The sequence below is a fragment of the Lontra canadensis genome, unplaced genomic scaffold (assembly GCF_010015895.1).
Source record: "Lontra canadensis isolate GAN:19392208 unplaced genomic scaffold, GSC_riverotter_1.0 scaffold133, whole genome shotgun sequence".
Classification (NCBI taxonomy): Eukaryota; Metazoa; Chordata; class Mammalia; order Carnivora; family Mustelidae; genus Lontra; species Lontra canadensis.
This window is the reverse complement of record NW_022631127.1, coordinates 1,353,252-1,371,780: the sequence shown is the minus strand read 5'-3', so window position 1 is coordinate 1,371,780 and position 18,529 is coordinate 1,353,252. Positions and strand designations below refer to the sequence as shown.

Below are 18,529 nucleotides of genomic sequence, written 5' to 3'. Positions count from 1 at the left end.
CCCGATACAGCCCTCTGCCGGGGGCTCCACTGCCCACAGGGGCTATGGAAGAGTGCCGTGGTCTTTTGGCAATGTCTGCTCTGCTCACGTCTGCGTGTGGCAGCCAGTGGGGAGGGGGACGCAGGACCTGCCCCTGCACACCCCCAGCCACCTTCCTGTGTATGGTGCAGCGGGGTGGGTCCTGAGGGAGGAAGACACTCTGCCCAGGGAGCACAGGCCAGGCCAATGACAACTCTGTGTGAACCTGCCATAACTCTCTTAACTCACTTTGTGGATGGGGAGCTAAGGCCCACAGGGGTTAGGCCATGGGTCAGAGTCTCCAAGACCACAAGACCAAGACTTAGAGCCCGAGTAGCCTGGCTCCAGAGCCCAGGCTGTGGCCCACGGCACAAGCAGGAGCTTAGCATTCCCTCTGGACTTGGCCCTTTTGTGTGAAACCTTAAGAGCCATGTTGGACGACAGCATTCAAGTCTGTTCTTAGCAGCTGCTTCTGGCTAAACACCTCCTCTCCTTCCACTGTCCCTCATGCCTGGTTCCCCATCCCCTTAGCCTTCTTTCTTTCTTATTTCCAGTGTGCCCACATCTCCCAGGTTGTACTAGAATTCACCAGAAAGGTAACTTGCCTCTTGGCCCCATAACCATAGGTGGAGGAAAGCTTACCCTCCTTCCAACCTCATTTTGTGGATGAGGAAACTGGGGAGGCCCTGGGGGGTCGGCAGCTTGCCTCACTGGTCTTCAGTGCATTCTGGGCCTGGCAGCCTCCACCCTGGGTAGCCCCGGAATAGACCAGAAGCACTTCAACAGCCACGAAGCCAGCCCCCTTCCCGTTGCATTGCGCCCACTGGGCTGGCAGGTCATCCTTGGCTGGGTGCTTGGGCTGCACCTCACTTCCTTCCGTGTAGCGGCCAGACGCCATCTGTCTTCCCTCTCTGCTGGTGGCTCCTCCAGTGGCTTGGGGTTTTCAGGAGCTGGGACTGGCAGGAATGGGGCTGGATTTGCAAGCCAGTTTGGGTCCAGCCGGTCTTGGCATGGCTCAGGGGAGCCCAGAGGGTGGGGAGTGCCCTGGCTGGGCTCGTTCATTGCCGCCATACCTCCTCCTCCTCTGCTCTCATGCCATGGGGGTGAGTGTAGGGAAAGCTGGAATGTGTGACTCTGGGTAAGTCATTTCACTTTGCTGAAATCCTATAGGACTTTTCTGAAGATTCACTAATGTGGAGGTACCTCTCCCGGAGCATGGCCAAGGACAAATTGTGGCTCTCGCCTGCTGAGGGGGGGATGGGAAAGGCGGTGCTGAGAGCCGGATAGTCTGAGGGAGGAGTTTGCTGCCAGCTTCTCTCACTGTTCTGGCAGCTCATGTCCATAGTGCCCATCTAAGCCATCTTCAGGCTCCTGGAAGGATCGGACTAGGCTGCTGGAAATGACAGCACAGACCATCAGCAGGCAGAGGGTGGAGGTGCCAGCGTTCCCAAGACCACCCCGGGTTCCTGGCAGTGCACCGAAGGCCAGCCTTCTCACCCACGTTGCCTGACCCTATAAGTGGAATTGAAGACACAGAAATTACCAGGAGGGGACATTCCACCATAGTGCCATTAGGCCTTCTGGCCAAGCCATAAAACAAGAGGAGCAACATGGGCACTCCCTTTGAACTTGAATCCTTTCTAAACCACCATTCCAGCCCCAGGGAGGCCACGAAGTGGCAAGCAAGAGGGAGCCTCCTCGGGCCCCTCCTTGAGGGTCAGCAAAAGCTCATTCTCTCCTCACCTTATCCTGGATGCTTAAAAAAATATTGTGGTAATGTAGGTCAGTGAACTGACCAGCCCCACACACCGGCAGGACTGCAGGGCCCGCCAGCCCGCACACTGGCCCCACTCGGTCAGATGAGAACGTAAGAAGTGCCGGGAGCCCCCGCTTCCCCAGCCCTAGGCTTTTGTTTATGTAGCACTTAAACCAACTTTGGGGTCGTTGCTGTCTGCCTTTAAAGCCCTGAAGCTTTTTGAAGTTCCCCTGTAGTTAATAAAATTAGTCTGCCCTCCTTGCAAGTCCTTGGCTTGGGGGAAGATGGATCCTTCTCTCTGTCTGTGGCATTTTGCTTTTTAAGTTAATATTCCATAACCAAAAGGAAGAGGGAGGGCAGGGGAGAAGATACAGTAGGAAGTCTTCTGAAATGCCCTCTTGCTAATAGGTAGCATGCCTGCCCCCCACCTCCTGGCCCCAGTCACGATGAAGCCCAACTTCCAGGCCCATTGGAAGGCCAAGAGATGGCCCACTGTGCTCCAGGAATGGCCGGCGCTGGGGCATGAGGGGAAACTAGGTGCAAGACGAGGCTGTTGGCTCCCTCTCAGATGAAACGTACCACCCCACCACAAGTCCACTCAAGTGATTTTCTTTGGCCCCAAAGAGCCGAGAGTCACCTTCTGTCACCAGCGTCTCCCTCCCCATCCGTGTATCATGTGCATATGTACTGGGACCTGTCATGGTTCAGGGCGACATGAGAGAGAACTCCTGGTCCATCCGGTGAGGGACACAGACAGGCCAACTACCTGCGATGAGACAGAGCGGTCAGGCCTTGGGACGGAAGGTGGCTGCCGCGTGGGGAGGCTGTCTGAGAAGAGCTCATCCAAGCTGAGCCTGGAAGAACTGCTTGGGGTCTGGGGCAGGTATAGAGTTGGGAAGGGGGTGGGGGAATGTAAACGTGTTCTTTAGGTTCACCGCCTTGATGATGGTCATGGTTTCATGGGTAGCTGTGTATCTGAAATTATCAAGTTTTACCTAAAATGTGCACATGCTGTTATGTATCAATTATGCCTCAATGAAGTGTTAAAAATGAAAGCCCACAGGCAGGACTGAGCATTGCACATGTGCCGACGATCACAGTTAAGCACGTGTTCAGCTTTGACTTAGACATTCAAGGAGTGCACAGAGAGTAAGTGCTGTTTCCATGTGGGAAATGCGGCTGTGGAGAGCAGAGACCTGTCTCTGCTGTCACAGACCTGGGTCCTGTTTGGGAAGAATAAACGAGTAACAGATAAAGCTCTGGTGTCATCTCAGGGAACGAACGATCTGTGCTCTGAAGACAGACAGGACCGGGACATGCCAAGGAGCGAGGGCCAGGGTGCAGGGGGACACAGGCATGAAGGCCTTGACTGGGGCCCTTGCTGGGCTCCAGGGGCCTGCCCGATATGGGGACACCCTGTCTGCCAGTGAGCAGTCCAAAGGCAGTGGGGTGGAGGGAGAATATAACTACCTCCAGAAGGAGATGCACGAGCCCCTTGAGGCAGGAGCTTTGATTCGTCCTCGGTGACATAGCTGGGTGCAGGGTAGGCTCTCCGTAAGTATTTGTAGGGAGAAAGGAAGGAAGGACATTCTGAATTTGGGGTGAATTCTCTTCCTGGATTGCCCATTGGGTCCCTCGGGTGCCTTTTATGAGATGATTCTCTAGGTAGGTCTTAAGCTCCTGGTGCAAGGACTATGTCTTTTGTCACTTCTCAGCCAGCCATGATGCTGGGGACAGGGCTTGGGTCTCAGCTGGCTCTGTCTCGTGGGCCAGCAAAGGCCTGGAACCCACCCATCCTGCCCAGAGTGCCCTGGGGCATCCCAGCAGCCCCAGACCTGCCTGCTTCTCCAGTTTGGGGAGGGGGTGGTGGTCGGTGCAGCCTCACTCTTCCTGAATGCTGCAGCACAGGCTTTGCAGAAGCCCACCATGCTTGGCTCTGCGCTTCCACTGTGCCGCTGGCCCTGGCAACTACAGTTCTCTCAGGTCTCGCCTCAAACCGCCCTGAAGTAGTAATGAAAACCCCTTGTAGACAGGAGTGCTCGAGGGCTCAGTGGGGTCCTCCCTAAATGCCTCTGTCTTAGGCTGGGGTGCCCCGAGGCAGTCTCTTTTTCCTAAAGACAGGCGGCCTCTCCGCAGCACAGGCTAAGCTTAGGACAGGAAGTGGCACTGAGCTGCTCTGGTCACGGGGAGCATGGAATGCCTAGGCCGGAGCCATCGGGTCTGTTCAGCTAAACATCCTGGGCCCCTCCGGTACCCGGGCTAGGCTGCCGAAGGTGAGAGGCAGCCCTGCCTCCCGGGCTCCGGCCAGGCTGGGAATGGAGCTTCACGTGCAGGCCACTCTGGTGGGTGTGGAGACAGGACTCCTGGGAGCCGGGAAGCCCGGGAAAGCATTTGGGGCTGGTGACATCTGCTTGCCCTCGCTCCCTGTGGCCTGCAGGTCATGGCTTCCTTCATTTCACCCAGCAGCGCCCACAGATGGGGCAGAGCCCACAGCAAGCCAGCCCACAGGGGAGCTCTGCTGGATCCGAGTCCTGAAGGACGAGGAGGAGTTCATGTGTGGGAAGGAGATTGGTGAATTATAAAGGGCTGCGCGAGTGGAAATGATTATTCTTATCGTTATTTGTATCCGATTCATCCATCACCGGGGAGAGGAGGAATGCAAGTACCTTTTATCTGGTGCTATGAATCAAATAGAATAGGATATGTTTTTCTAAAAGGGTTTTAGGGTAAATGGGACAGTTTCTGCCTTTCAAAACAATCCATCTGGGGCCCTTGGCCAAACCTTGGTGTCTTGAGCTGAAGTGAGATGTTTCCGAGGTGGAGGACAGCCCAGCCCACGGGGGTCCCCCATGAGCCTCAGCCTCAGGAGGAAAGCACGTGGAGACAGCAGGTCCCACCGCCGGCAGCACTTCTGGTCTCCACGCTGCTCCCCAGGCTAGTGCCTGCTTAGGCTCAGCCCTGGTCCCCAGAAGCGCCCATGCTGGTGCACAGGGCCTGGAGAGCAGGAGGAAGCCTCCCCCGTTTCCCAGGGGCAGCCGTGTGGGAGCCAGCATGCCAGATGCCAGGTGGAGCATGGGTCCGCTCCAGAGTAGAAGCAAATCTCAGGATGGAGCTCTGTGTTAGCCCTTCTGAGGTCATCTGGGAGAGGAGCTAGTCTTTAATACCTAAGAGCATGTGTGCGTGCACACACACATGTACACACCCCCTTTCTCTCTCTTTTATGCAGAGGCCTGGCCCCTTCCTGGCACAGGCTCTGGAAAGGAGCCAGGCAGGGAAGGGGAGGCCAGCCACCTGGTTGCGGGTGGGGGGGCGGTCTTCAGGCCATGCCATCTACCGTAGCGGGAGAGTGACGCTTTAGCCTTTCCCATGCTCCGTGCCTGGGGAGAGGTTCAAGGGTGAGAGTCAGGTGCAGGCAGGACCATTGTGGATTCTGAGCTCCCTCTGCCCTGGGAGCTCTGTGACCTTGGATGGATGGCTGAAGTCTGCCATGCGGCAATTTTGCATCTGTAAAGTGAGGAAAGAGTGCCTCCCTCTCATTGCTGTGATGCTAAGTGTGATCCACATAATGTTTTCGGCCTGGCAGCAGCCAAGGCTCAGTGGAGGTCAGCGGCGGTGGTGATGGGGGCTTGGTCGCTGCATGGCTCCAGTGCGTTCCATCATCCGGGAGATGGGCAGATCACCCTCGGTGGGGCTGGGGGGTAGAGGGGTAGCAGCAGCGGACCTGGCCTCCTCCAGCACACACTGATGCTCTCTCTGGGGCCGGGTGTGTGGGGACAGGTGATGGATGACCACAGCGTGATCGGCCGCTCCCTGTTCAAAAAGGAGACCAACATCCAGCTCTTCGTGGGCCTCAAGGTGAACCTATCCACTGGGGAGCTGGGAGTCATTGACAGCGCCTTTGGCCAGAGTGGCAAGTTCAAGATCCACATCCCTGGTGAGTGCAGTCCCTTCCTTCCACTGGCAGGTGCTGTGTGGGCAGGGAGAGATGGTGGAGACCATGCCCAGACAGTGCCTCTTGACTTAGGATGCTCAGTCCGCCTGAGCTGATGGACAGGGCCTAGCCCTCTCAACATCATGGTCTCTGGTCTCAGGCTTGTGGCTAGAGAGCCAGGGCAGGTCCTGGGGGTGGGGGTAGGGGTCTGGCGTAGAGTCAGCCTCTGGTCTGAGCCAGGGTCAAGGTGTGAGTCTGAGCTGTGCTCCACTGTAAACCATACAGGGGTGACCTTGGATGAGTGACCTGGCTTGTCTGTGAAAGGCAATACTGATCCTGATCCGGGAGGTGCTTTGGAGGGAGAGTTGGTGAGAGAGTCTGCCGGGGCCTGGCATGCTGCCCAGTAGCCAGTACGGTTTCCCAGAATATGAGTTGCCACCTAGTTTTTTGCCCGGTGGAGAACAATAGTTGCTGAGCCTCTGTGTGATCTGACTTGGGACTTGTCGGTGGTGGGGTCAAAGGTGTGCTTTTGCTCTTGGAAATAGAGCCCTGGGATCCCTTTAGTCCCTCCCTCCCTTCCATCACTACTGTACTCACCCCACACCCATCTTCTGGGGGTCCTGCCGCACGCCAGGCAGGCTGCCACGGTTGTGGGAGGGGACAGGTGGGAACACATTCAGTGAATATCTACTGTACATTGCAGAAAAATAAAGCAGGGAGAGGGTGAGAAGCACCGCGTGTGCACCTTTGGACAGGGGCAATCAGGGAAGACCTCTCTGAGGAGGTAACAGTTGAATAGGGCCCTGACCAAGGGGAAGGAACACGCCATAGAGAGAGGCAACAAGTGCCAAGGCCCTGGGTTAAGAGTGAGTTTGGGTGTGTGTTTGAGGACCGGTTGTTTGGCACGAACTGGGAGGCGTGTGGGATGCCACTTTCCTTCACCAGCATCGTGTTAGGCCACTTCTCAAACACGCAGCAGAATTGAAGTCTATGGAGAAACTCTGACTTCACATCAGCATGTGGCCGTACTTTGCTTGTCTGCGGGACTCTGGGTTTTAGTCTGTGAGGGTTGGAAAGCCACGGGGAGGTTCAGATCAGGTCAGCAACATGCTGTGGGTGTGTAGCTCCTTGAGTGAAATCTCCAGGTAGGGTCGTGCCCTGGAATGCTGAGTCCTTCTGCAAGCCCAGAGTGTCATATGTGGCAGTTGCACTCTTGTGAGGAAGCGTAGCAGGCACCGGAAGCTTGTTTCCCCGCGACACTCAGATCTACTTTGACTGTACCCTGAGGCCTCTGTCGGGGTGGAGTTCAGCTCTGTCACGATTGGAGATACTCCTTGCGGAAGGCAGAGTGGCCCACCCATAGGCTTCAGGCTCCTGTCCTTTTCTCTCCACTGCTCTGGTCATTACCTCAGCCAGACCAGGGTCCACAGTGCCCTGCTCTGGGTTCCAAGGAGCACACACAAGGCATGAGCCCAGCGGGCCAAGGTCCTGGCCTCAGTTCCCAGGGTCCTGGGCATGTACCTGTGGGGGCTTACTGAGAAGGAGGGGTACAGGACACTGGGAAGGCAGGAGGGGAGCTCCCTGGAGTTGGTGGGGGGCATGCCCTGGAATTTGCATCCCTCCCCCAGCTGGGGGAGCCTGCTGGTCCAGACAAGGGAACAAGACCACCATCTGTTTCCTTTTGGGGGGTTGTGTAGGATCATGCTGACATTGCCTTCAGCTCCTCTTCCTTTAGCCCAAGGCAAGCTCAGAGTTGAGGTGTCCCCAGAACAGGCCAGAGTACAAGAGGAGGCTTGTTTGGGGGCCCTGGGTGCTGGGGTAGGAGTGCAGGGAGGGAGACACAGTGCTGCTGCTTCAGTCAACTCAAGTTCACATTCCTTTGTTAGGTCAGTGTTGCCTTTTTAATAGGTCTGCTTCCTGTTTGTGGCTTTTAAGCTTTTTATTAAATATAACTGGTCAGATTCCTTCATCCCACCCACCCCACTCCTCACCCCCTCCTGCTTGTCTTTTCCTGCCTATTTCTCCCGTGAAGAATTACTTTTAACCTTTTTGAAGTGCATTAATTGTGAGAGAATCTTCGGTGAACCTGAGACGCCCAGTGCCAGGGGGAGGAGGAAGAGCATTGCTGGCTGCAGGCTGGAAGGGCCAGGCCGAGGCCTGGGGCTTTGGCCCTGCAGGATCTAAGGCTCCCGGAGCAGGAGCAGCTCAGGGGAGCCGTCCCAGCCCACAGACTGTGGGTGGGGCTGGGGTCAAATGTGCCCTCTGGGCCTAGGTGCTAGCCCTATAGGACAGCACAGTGGGCAAGGCAGACTAAAGGTCATCTGGGTGTCCTCCTACCTGCCCCTGCCCCCCAGGCCGCAGTTGCTCCCTGGGACCTCTCACTTCTGGGGACATGGTCACATGCCAACAGAGCCAAGCAGGTGTGGAAGAGACCCTGTTGAGCGAGTGGTGGGGACCATGGTGGCGGGCTACTCAGGTCTCTTGCTGTAGGCCAAGAAATCTAATTTTATCTGATTTTATTTTCACGTAAACTTCCTGATTAAAAATGTAAAATCATCCAAACTAAACAACACATAACTTTGGGCTGGGTTTGGCCCATGCCGACTTGTAACTCGTACTTGCATTTCAGGACCAACACTTACTTCCTCAGGTTCATGAGTCAAAGATGAGCCATAAAATGGAAGTGGCCACGGAGACAAGGGTCCTGACACTAAGCCCATGGCTGCCACCAGAAGATAGTGTCCGAAATCAGAGGGGCTAGAGGAATAGCCCCATCCTGACACCCAGGAGCTGACCCAGAAAGTCTTGGTGGGGGGGGGGGTGCTCAAGGTTAGGAAGCCCCGCATTTACACAGCTGCTCCCATCAGGAAAGCAGCCTCTGCTTGTAAGTCTTGGGGGGCCGGGCGGCCTTGCAAGATGAACTAGGAGCCCACTGCGTGCCTTGCTACAGAGAAAGAGTGGCTGGAGGGCTTTTCAGGCAGAGCTGAGGTTCCTCCCGAGGATCCCGCCCAGGGCACAGTGTCTCTGCTTCCCAAGTGCTGGGCGCCACATTGTAGAGCCAGGTCTGGTGGCCTCCGTCTTCTGGCCTCCATCCCAAGTGGGCCTGGGGAGCAGAGGGGCTGAGCAGCTGGCCCTTCCCTGCCTGCCCGGCCAGCCCCAGAGAGGGGTCAGGGCTTCAGGGAGCCGGTCGCCATGGGGTCCATGTGGGGGTGGAGACCCCTCCCCCCATGTGGGGTGGCTTAGCCTGGGCTGCCATTGCTCACCCTGGCGAGTGCTTTCCTGCAGTTCCTGTCCTCCACTCCACACCAGCATCCCAGCCCCACATGCCCCACTCTGCAAGGGAAATGAGCTCCTTGATGACTTCCTGCCAGAGAAGACTCGAGGGGAGGAAGGCACTCGTCCCTCATAACAGCCACGAGCCACTTCTTGCCAACTCTAGGGGAGAAGGTGAACATGCGCCTGCAATTTTGTCTTCCAGAACAAAGCCTCAGAAACCTAGAGTCACCAAGTAGTTTGCTATGTGTACCCTAGTTGGACGTGGCAAGCTTTTGGAGTGGCCCGTCTCCCATCAGGGGCTCCTGGGCCTGCCAGCTGCGGGGGGGGGATTGGATGTAGTCTGGCCTAGTACCACGGGTGGGGATGGCCTGCAGTGTCCATGTCACTGGAAAGCCCTAGGCCCCAAGAACCACTGGTGTGACGTGTGCATCACTGCCTCGAGTCAGGTGACCGCACAAATCCCCGGTGAAACTGATCAAGTCACGGAGCTCCAAACAGACGCACCTTGGAAAAGCCCGAGCTGTGGTTACTGAGAACCACAGCTGCTGGTGGCCACGGCGAGGACCTCGTCCTCTCCATGGGCCTGTCCCGCCCGCCGCATCCCACACTCCTCGTACCAGTCAAGAAATTGACCTTGCTGTGAGGCAGCCAGGCCCTTAGTCAAGCCCAGGAACAGAGGTCTTGGACCCCACCAGCTGGCACTCAGGATTCTCAGATTTGGTGATCTTTAACACCCTTCCTACTTCTACTAATCACAACCGAACGGACTCTACAGATAGAAGAGGAAAAGAAAAAAAAGGAAGAAATGTACGGAGTTGTACTCGTGGTAAGAACCTAGCAGGAACTTCTGCGTACTGCCCTTCAGGAGGAACACCGCTCAGGAGCCATGAACAGCTGTCTGAGGGGGGCCCTGTGAAGCCCCAGGAAGCCTGGCACCCATGGCACTGGTGGATCGCCATTTCACAGATGAGGACACTGAGGCCTGGAGGTTAAGCAATGAACTTGCCCAACGTTACATAGCAGGATGCGTCAATGGGATTGAACCCAGATTGCCCCGCTGCCGACCACTCTGCCCACGACTCTTCCTGAGCCCTGGCTCCTCACCTGCAGGGCTGGTGGGGAGGTGAGAATGCATGTGGGTCCCTCAGGCTGTGTGGGAGGAGGCAACTGTTGTAGCCATTCTGCTGGGCAGGGCCTCTAGCGGAGGGCCTGAGAGATGCGACGGGCAGGCTGCCCTGTGGCCCCGTGGCAGAGAAGTTGCGCGTCTGGAGAACCATGGCCTGTTTGCCTCCGACTGGTGTTCTGAGGAGGGTCCCTAGGCCATCCGGGCTTCAGCTTCTGCCCCCTGAAACCACTTCACGGCTTTCGGTGTCCCATCCCAGTCCAAACCAAAGAGGATCATTTTCCATGCTGCTTGCACACATGAATAAATGAAGTGTATTCAGGGGAATGGGCTGGACTGGAATGAACAAACGAGTGAACTCAGACCTTTGGGGGCCAAGGAGCCTGGTGCCTGGTGTGCTGTGGGCCTCCCCAGAAACATCTCTGAAGCAGGCAGGTGCTAACGTCGTCAGACCCCTTCAGCACGGCCATCTCCTTGTGAAATGGCTTTGGGCATTCTAGGTTCTTCAAAACAACTTGAAGGGGAGGGTGCCAGTCTGTCCAGCTCTGCAGACTCCAGTGGATGCTCAGGGCTGGGGAGGCAGAGACCATCTCCCCTATGAGAGAGACAAAGGCACAGACCAACAGTTTGCAGTCAGCATGGTGGGGGTCCGTAGGGGCACGGGGCCAGGAACAGGGTGGGGAGAATGGCTGTCCCAAGAGAGAGAAAGGGCAGACTTCCCAGAGGAGTTGCTGTCCAAGCAGGGATTGGGAGGAAAGAGGAGAAGGAGGTGTGTGGAAAGAACTGGAATCAGATATGTGTTCTCCGGAATCCTGTGGCCAGTGGGAGAAGCCATCCATGGGTGGGGAGGGCAGGCCCCAGCCCTGGCTGCCTGCTCTGGGCTCCATTTTCTATGCCTCTAATATGGCTGTGGGAATGCTCCCCTCACCTCCGAGGGCCTCATTCCTCCCTCCCTGCCCGGACCACTCTGCAGGCCCGAAGGTACACCTGATTCCAGACCCCACTTCGTGCCCCTCTCTGGCACTGCCTAGGGTACTCGTGCAGGAGGAGGCCAGGGCCGAAAGGACAGACCCTCTCCATTTAAACTGGCTCTAACCCCATTCTGCGGATGGGGAAACTGAGGCCCCTTGCTCACAGCAACACAACTAGAAAGAGCCCTGAGTCACTGCCTGCCTCTTCAGTCCCCTGGGAGATGCACAGTGGCTACCAGGAACCAGGGGTGCAGAGGCCCTACCGGCTGGCTCTTTTCTCAGAAGCTCCTCCCCAGCACTCCGTTCAGGCAGACCGCCCTAGCGCCCGTGTGCTGAAACAGCCTCCCCTTTGTGTCCCCAGGCTCCGGGGACAGCCCCGCACCTCTGTTCGTCTATCTCTCGTCAGCTGTTTATCAGGCTCTTCAGGTGCCCAGCCCACTCCACGTCCGGGAATGTGGCAGAGGGCAGGGAGGTTCTGAGTGCTGGCTGGGGAAGGAGAGTCATGAGGTGCTTCATCTCGGCCTGGGCACCCCACTGGGCAGCACCACATCTTCCTCCGCACAGGGTCTCAGCGTCCAGCTCCGCCCAGGAGGGTGGGTGGACCAGGCCAGGGCTGGAAGGGTCCCTTGGTACAGCACAGGGCCTGGCCTGCAGAGACAGGAAGCCCCTGGAGGGGAGGGGCAGGCCATCCCCACCTGGAGCTTCAGCTCCCGGTGCCAACACCACGAGTGATTCTGAATTCCAAACAGGCAGTGGGTATTAGATCACTAAACTCGGCCTGCAGTATCTGGCCAGTGACAGGGGCTTTGTGAATGGTAGCTGGGGTTGTGTGTTGCTTTCACCCACCCAGGCACCTGCCCTTACCTGGGTTCCCACATGCCCACCGAGGGGTCCCTGACCCCCCAGCAGAACAGGGAGAGTTACCATCTTTCAAGCTGAGATTGGCTCGACTGCCAGGACCCCTCCCATTTATTGACCCTGGAATGCACTTTGCATTTGGTCAAAAGCAAGGATCATACATTTCCCTTCCGACTGAATGCAGAATCCCAGGTGTCCCCCTTGGCCTGATCAGGTGATTGGTGAAACACTAGACACATGGCTTCTAAGAGCTATCTAGGGTGTTGTCTGAAGCTGGATGGGCCAGCAGCCAGAGGGAGTGGGGCTGCCTGGGGACGCTGCAGCCTGAAGACCCGCAGCAGGGATAGTAGCCATCCAGGCAGACGGCAGGTAGGCTGCACGGTGGGGAAGATGCCGGCAGTGGCACAGACAGTGGCTGGTCTGGAGCTGTCTGTCGCTCTGCACCGGGAAGCATGCCCCATGTAGATAGACTGCCCCATCCTCTGCTGGCTGCTGATCCCAGGGAGGCAGGCCGGGCTCCACCTGCATTTTACGAAGGAGGGACCCAGACCAGTATGGAGCCCACGCGGCTTGCCTGAGATCAGATGGCAGGAGGAGGAGGCCTGGGGCCGAGTGCACCAGTGGCCAGAGCACACACTGAGCCACAGCACACCTCACCAGCCGAGCTCAGAGATGGCTGGCCAGGCGGGATGCGCAGTCACCTGGCATGAGCACACACCTCCTCTGTCTGGTTCTTTACTCTTACCTTCTCTGCCCCAGCAGCAGTGCTGGGCTCTGGGCACACAGTCTCCAAGAAGACACGGACCTGTTCTGGGAGCTCACAGTCGACCGTTCATCTATTCAGCGATGAGTGTTTGAGCCCCTCTTATGTGTCATCCCTGTGCCAGGCTCTCGAAGGACCCCAGTGAGCAAAAAGCCCGCGTGACCCCTTTCTCATGAGGTCTGCGGTGTGGTTAGGTGTGGGAGCCTTCTGGGCTGCTATCCTAAATACCACAGGCTGGGCGGCTTAAATTAAGAACACTGAGTGTCTCAGTTCTCGAGGCTAGAAGTCTGGGATCAAGGTGTTGGCGGGGCTGATTTCTTCAGCGGCCCTGCGTCTTGGCTCGCTGATGGCGGTCTTCTCCCTGTCTCTTCACCTGGCTGCATGTCTCTGCATATCTCTATCCTACTTCCCTTTTCTCCTAAGGACACCGATCAGATTGGATTAGGACGTACCCTTATGACCTCATTTTACCTTAATCACCCCTTTAAAGCCCCTGTCTCCAAATACAGTCACATCCTGAGGTGCATGGGGTTAGGACCTCAAGGTGTGATTCTGGGGGACACAATGCAGCCCATTGCATTTGGGAGATGAATGGGTCTCCCAAACATTTGTAATTTGGCAGCCGTCCCCAAGCTGTGCAAGGAAGGGGTATGGTGCTGGGAGAGCATAGAGCAACACTGACAAAGTCTGGGGTCACGAAGGCTTCCTGTGGTGGTCGCACGGTATGGGGCCCCAGAAGGTGAGTGGGAGCCCTTTGAGCTGTGTGGGGCAGTGTCCCCAGCAAGGAGGGGCCCAAGCGGAGCTCTGAGGCAGAAGATATCAGCATCTTCAGGGATAACTGGGCCCAGGAAACTGGCAAGGGATGGGGGGTGGGGGCATGGGCAGGCAGGGACCACCACGTGGGGTCTGGCAAACCCCAGGAGGCTGTTCATCTCTACCCTAAGGCAGAGAGGAGTTGTTAGAGGGCCCATGGCAGGATGTAATGTCAGATTTCCATTGCCAGAGATCCCTTGGTGCGGCATATGAAAGGTCATCTTCCTGCCAACTCTAGGAAGGAGTACCCCCGTGTCACAGCTGAGGCTCGAAGAGCCATGCCCCACCCCACTCCGCTCCCACCCACACACATGCTCTTCCCAGGCCCCAGGCTGCGTGCACAAATGTGTGTTAGAGGCCTGGACAGCAGGCAAGCAGAAGGGACCCTGCGGTGATGCTGAGGCTTGGCTGTCCGAGGCGGATGCAAAGGGGCATGGGGCCGTGGGGGGGTCTGCCCCCGAAGGGCATGAGCAAGCTGAGCAGATGCAGGGAGATGGCATCAGAGATATGGCCAGGCACCACGGGAGGAGGAGTTCGGGTCTACAGGAAGCCGCCAGAGGCGGGTCTCAAGTGAAAGTCTGACTTGATTCGATTTGCATGTTTAAGTGATGCCTCTGGCCATGCCTCTGGCTACCCTCAAGAGAATGGTTCAAGGAGGGCCACGGGGAAAGCAGGGAGGCAGAAGTCTGCAGAGGTACACAGTGATGGTAAGGCCTGTGTCACATGCATGGGAATCCAGAAAGGCTTCCCAGAGGAGGAGATACTGGACCAGAAGGCAGACCCCATCAGTGGACTTCCCCAGGCCAACCACAAGGAAAGGGGAAGGCGGTGCTCAGAAGCCTGAGTGTTCAGGTGCCTTTGAGGATTGCAGCAGGAAGGGCCACAAGCCAGGGCCACCGAGGGCCTCATAGGCCAGCCCTGGCTTGTGGAGTGAGCCCTGCTTGCTCCCTCCAAGCCATTCCTGCCTCCCCTAGAGAGGAACCTCGGGACCATACAGGGTCCCCACTAAGTGCCTCACCTGCAGGCTTGACTCCACAGCTCTTGGCATGCCCCCCCACCTCAACTCAGGATGTCACAGAGGTGTTCTCACCACGTCCAGAAGGATGGGCACAGGTCTGCATGCAGCAGAAAGGTAGCTCTCCAGCCCCGCTGCCCAGGCATTCCTGCTGGCCTTGAACATAGGCACAGGCATGTACCTGGACCCCCAGCGTGCATTCTTACCCCGCAAGACAGAGCCCTGACCTCTTCCCACGGGCCCAGCTCACAGACATTGCAAGACGGCCGCGCCCCAGGCCAGTCCTCAGCCCTGAGTCCAGGAGCTGGGACCAGCTGCTTGCTTATGTCCCTGCTGAACGATATGGAAAGAGAGGCAAAGCCTTGGAAATGAGGCCCCAAGACAAGCTCAGCAGCAGGGCTGGAACTGTGCCCGTCACCTGCCCAGCCATACCCCTGGCTCTATCAGACACTCAACAAAGCCAGTGTGACGGGAAGACTCCCTTGTCCTGGTGCCTCACCAGGTCAGGAAGGCAGGCGGCCCAGCACCGGCTGCTCTCGACAGGCCCGCCCTGCTGGGAGCTGGCTGGCACTTCAGGTGAGCTCTGGAAACAGGGGAGTTAGAGCTGGGCCTCCAGTGGCCTGCATCTGTGGGCCTAGTGGCCCCTCGTCACTCCGTTAGCTGGGAGAGTGGGGCCTCCAGGACTGGCCTCGGCTCAGGTTTCATGCAATTTAAAGTGTGTGCGTAGGGCCTTGCTGCCCTTGGGCCGGGCCACCACTCAGCCCAGCCCCTGCTCCCATCTCCAGCTATAGCGGGTTATGGCAGATGGTGCCAGAAGTGCCTCCTGTATGAATGAGAATTGATGAAGTTTTCCACCTTGTGTTTTGTTTTTTTTTTTAAGATTTTATTTATGTATTTGACAGACAGAGATCACAAGTAAGCAGAGAGGCAGGCAGAGAGGGAGAGAGGAGGAAGCAGGCTCGCCACCGAGCAGAGAGCCCGATGCGGGGCTCGATCCCAGGACCCTGAGATCATGACCTGAGCTGAAGGCAGAGGCTTTAACCCACTGAGCCACCCAGGCGGCCCACCACCTTGTGTTTTTAAGAAAGAAGCGTTTAAGCATCAGCCGTCCATGTTCTAGATACAGGAGCCCCGGAGGGGAGGGCATTTGGGGCAGCTCATTGCCTTCAGAGCCACTGTTTGCCCTGGATGAATGCGGCTCTAGTGATCCAATCTTGGGGTGCCATGAGACTTAGGCCAGTGTACAGAGATAACCTGATCTGCCTGCCATTGCTGGCACCCAGGCCTGGAAACGCAGGCCCTTCCAGGTGGGGGCTGTGAGGCTGACACTGCCCCATCCCAGGGACGGACACCACTCGACTCCATGTCAATGTTGCTGGACTGCAGCACAGCCACAGAGTGATCAGATCTTCCCAGATTCCCAGAGTTTGCAAGAGAGACTGAGGATCTGGGTTTTTACGTGAAATCTCCCTGTTCTCCCGTGGGGCCATCATTTCTAGCCTCTACTGGGGCCAGGTCCCTGATGTGCTGCCTCTCCTTCCTCCCGCAGGCCCCGTCCCCTTTCCCTGAAGGGTCCAGTGAGCTCAGAGGAGCTAGATGACCCGCCCAGCAGACTCTGGAGCCCCCAGACAGAAGTGGGCATGTCTCACGGTCACCGTTCCGTGCAGAGGCATCTGGAAACCCAGCAAAGAGAAAAAGCGAAAACTCGTCTTGGTGCCAAAGGGAGGGGCCCTGAGAAGGTCTGAGGTTGTGGGTATTGTTGCGTTCCCATAAATAGGCCCTCGCACAATAGGCCATTAGTTGTGTGTTCCCTCTGGGGTTTGAAATGAAACTGGTTTTCTTTTCCTTTAAAATGTGCTCTCCCCACCCACCCATCCAGTGGCAACTGTAGACTCTGGCACAGATTCCTGGGCAACCTCAGTGACCTGTCCTTGGGGCTTCATCAGTGTACTCGGCCGCTACCTCCAGAGCGACCCCTGCCAGGTCCAGATTGGCTTTTACTGAAAGATGCTGGCAGGGCTCAGGCTGGTGCACGCTTGGCATTTCCTGCCCCCTCTAGGAGGCGGGAGCAGGGGACCTTCAAAGAACAAGAGCTCTGGAGTCAGCCAGACCTGAGTTGGAACCCTGGCTAGAATGTTACTGACCTTTCGGGGCCTCAGTGTCTTCATCTGTAAGGTGGGTTATTTTGAGGGTTTCCCTACCCAACCTTTCAAATACTTCTAAGTGTATGGAGAAGTTGGAAGAATAGTTCGTTGAATACGCATACTCCCTTGGATTTCACGCTTGTTGACGTGTTGTCAACTTGGTTTTCTGTGTGTGTACTGAACCATTGGAATATTAGCTGTGGAACGCCTATGGCACCAGCGTACGTCAGCGCGTGCCCCCGGGAACAAAGGCATCCTAGACAACCACAGTATGATTCCCTCTCGAGAAACTCAAAGTCTGTCTAAGACACAGCCCACTTCCAGATTCCCCCAGTTGTCCCAATAATATCTTTTAAAACTTTTCCCTGCCAGAGGATCCTGGGGAGGCTCACACCCTGCATTTGGCTGTCGTATCTCCTAGGGCTTTTCAGAGAGTCCAGCTGACCTGTCGGCCACGTGCACTCTTTGGGTCAGTCTGGTATTTTTCTTCATGACTAGGTTCAGGTAGTGTGTTTTGGGAAGGAACCCTACACAGGCGCTCTCCTGTTCTTCTTAGTGCATTCCCTGGGACGCAGGTGACGTCAGCCATCATGGGGGACAGACCTGTGATGGCTGGTGACAGTGGTTGTTAGCAGGAGCAAGGAAGAGACAGAGATAGCCCACAGCCCAGAGATAGGTGGTGTGAAGGGGGCTCAGAGCTACACAGCTGCTGAGCTGTGTCCTGTATGGAGGAAGGGCACTAGGAAGTCCCTGGAAGTCAGGGTTAAGGTCCTGGTCTGGCAGCAGTGAGGCTGGCTCTATGGGGCCCAATGCAGGAGTGTCCTGCCCCTTTCCCACGGCCCTGTGCAGGCTAAGCCAGGGCCTGTGTGAGGAGGAGCTGCTGCTTCCCAATGCCCATATAGTCCTCTGTCTTTGTCTATCTGTCTCTGTCTCTCTGTCTCCCTCCCACCTTTGCTCCAGCCGTGGCCCTCTCCTGTGACTAGCAGCAGCCCTGGACACAGGGAACTGGTTTCTGCCCCTCCCTAGGAGGGCACTATGGCAGAGATGACCACAGAAAGTTAAGAAGCGTGACAGGGGCCCTACCTGCCATGGGGAAGGCAGGATGGGGTGACTACTCCTTTCCAGAGTGGGCTGGGAGTTTCCACAGATACAGTGAATCTTGAGCTGGCTTGAAGGTGCAGGAATCTTCCCAGGTAGAGAAAAGGAGGAAAGGCATTCAGGACACAGGGAACAGAGTACGCTAATGCCCAGAGGCTGGAAGGAGTATGGCATACTCGCTTCTTCTAATGTGTGGGACGTTGTTCTAAGTGCATTATATGTTACTCATTCATTTAGTTTGGTGTGTTTAAAATGGTGATTTTGGAATGTTTTTTTAAAGCAGTGGAATTTTTTTTCCCCCAAAGTCTTGCACGTCGCCAACCACAGTTGAGCCCCTGGAGATCCCTTGTTGCTCCTCACTTTCAGTCCCCAGGCCTGAGGCCCAGAAGCCCATGCTTGGCATCTGGCCTTTGTCAGGGCAGGCCTCCTCGGTGTCAGCACTGCAGACATTTGGGGCTGGGTTGTTCCCTGTAGTGGGGGCTGGCCTGTACGTGTAGGATTTTCAGTGGCATCCCTGACCTCTGCTCACTGGGGGCGGCTAGCACACCATGCTACCCCGCCCCGCGTGTCTCCTGCAGGGCAGAATCACCCTCCACCCCCTTTAAGAACCACTGATCTAAGTAGATGGTAGAAGCCACAGCACCTGGTATGCAGGAAAGCTCTCCCAGGCAGCTGGTTGGAGAGTGAGAGACAGAAGGCCCCAAGCCTGGGGCAGTGAGGACCCGGACAACAGGGCAGGGCACAGGGCAGACAGGCTGCGGTG

The 18,529-nt window shown here is 56.8% G+C and overlaps 1 protein-coding gene across 1 annotated transcript in view; it reads left to right on the top strand.

Annotated features, from left to right (window-relative positions):
- EEFSEC (eukaryotic elongation factor, selenocysteine-tRNA specific) overlaps positions 1–18,529 on the top strand; it is a 248,410-nt gene that overhangs the window by 196,228 nt on the left and 33,653 nt on the right. Inside the window, exon 5 of the mRNA XM_032842773.1 lies at positions 5,552–5,708. Within this exon, the coding sequence (XP_032698664.1) occupies positions 5,552–5,708 (157 nt within the window). The remainder of the gene's footprint in view (positions 1–5,551; positions 5,709–18,529) is intronic.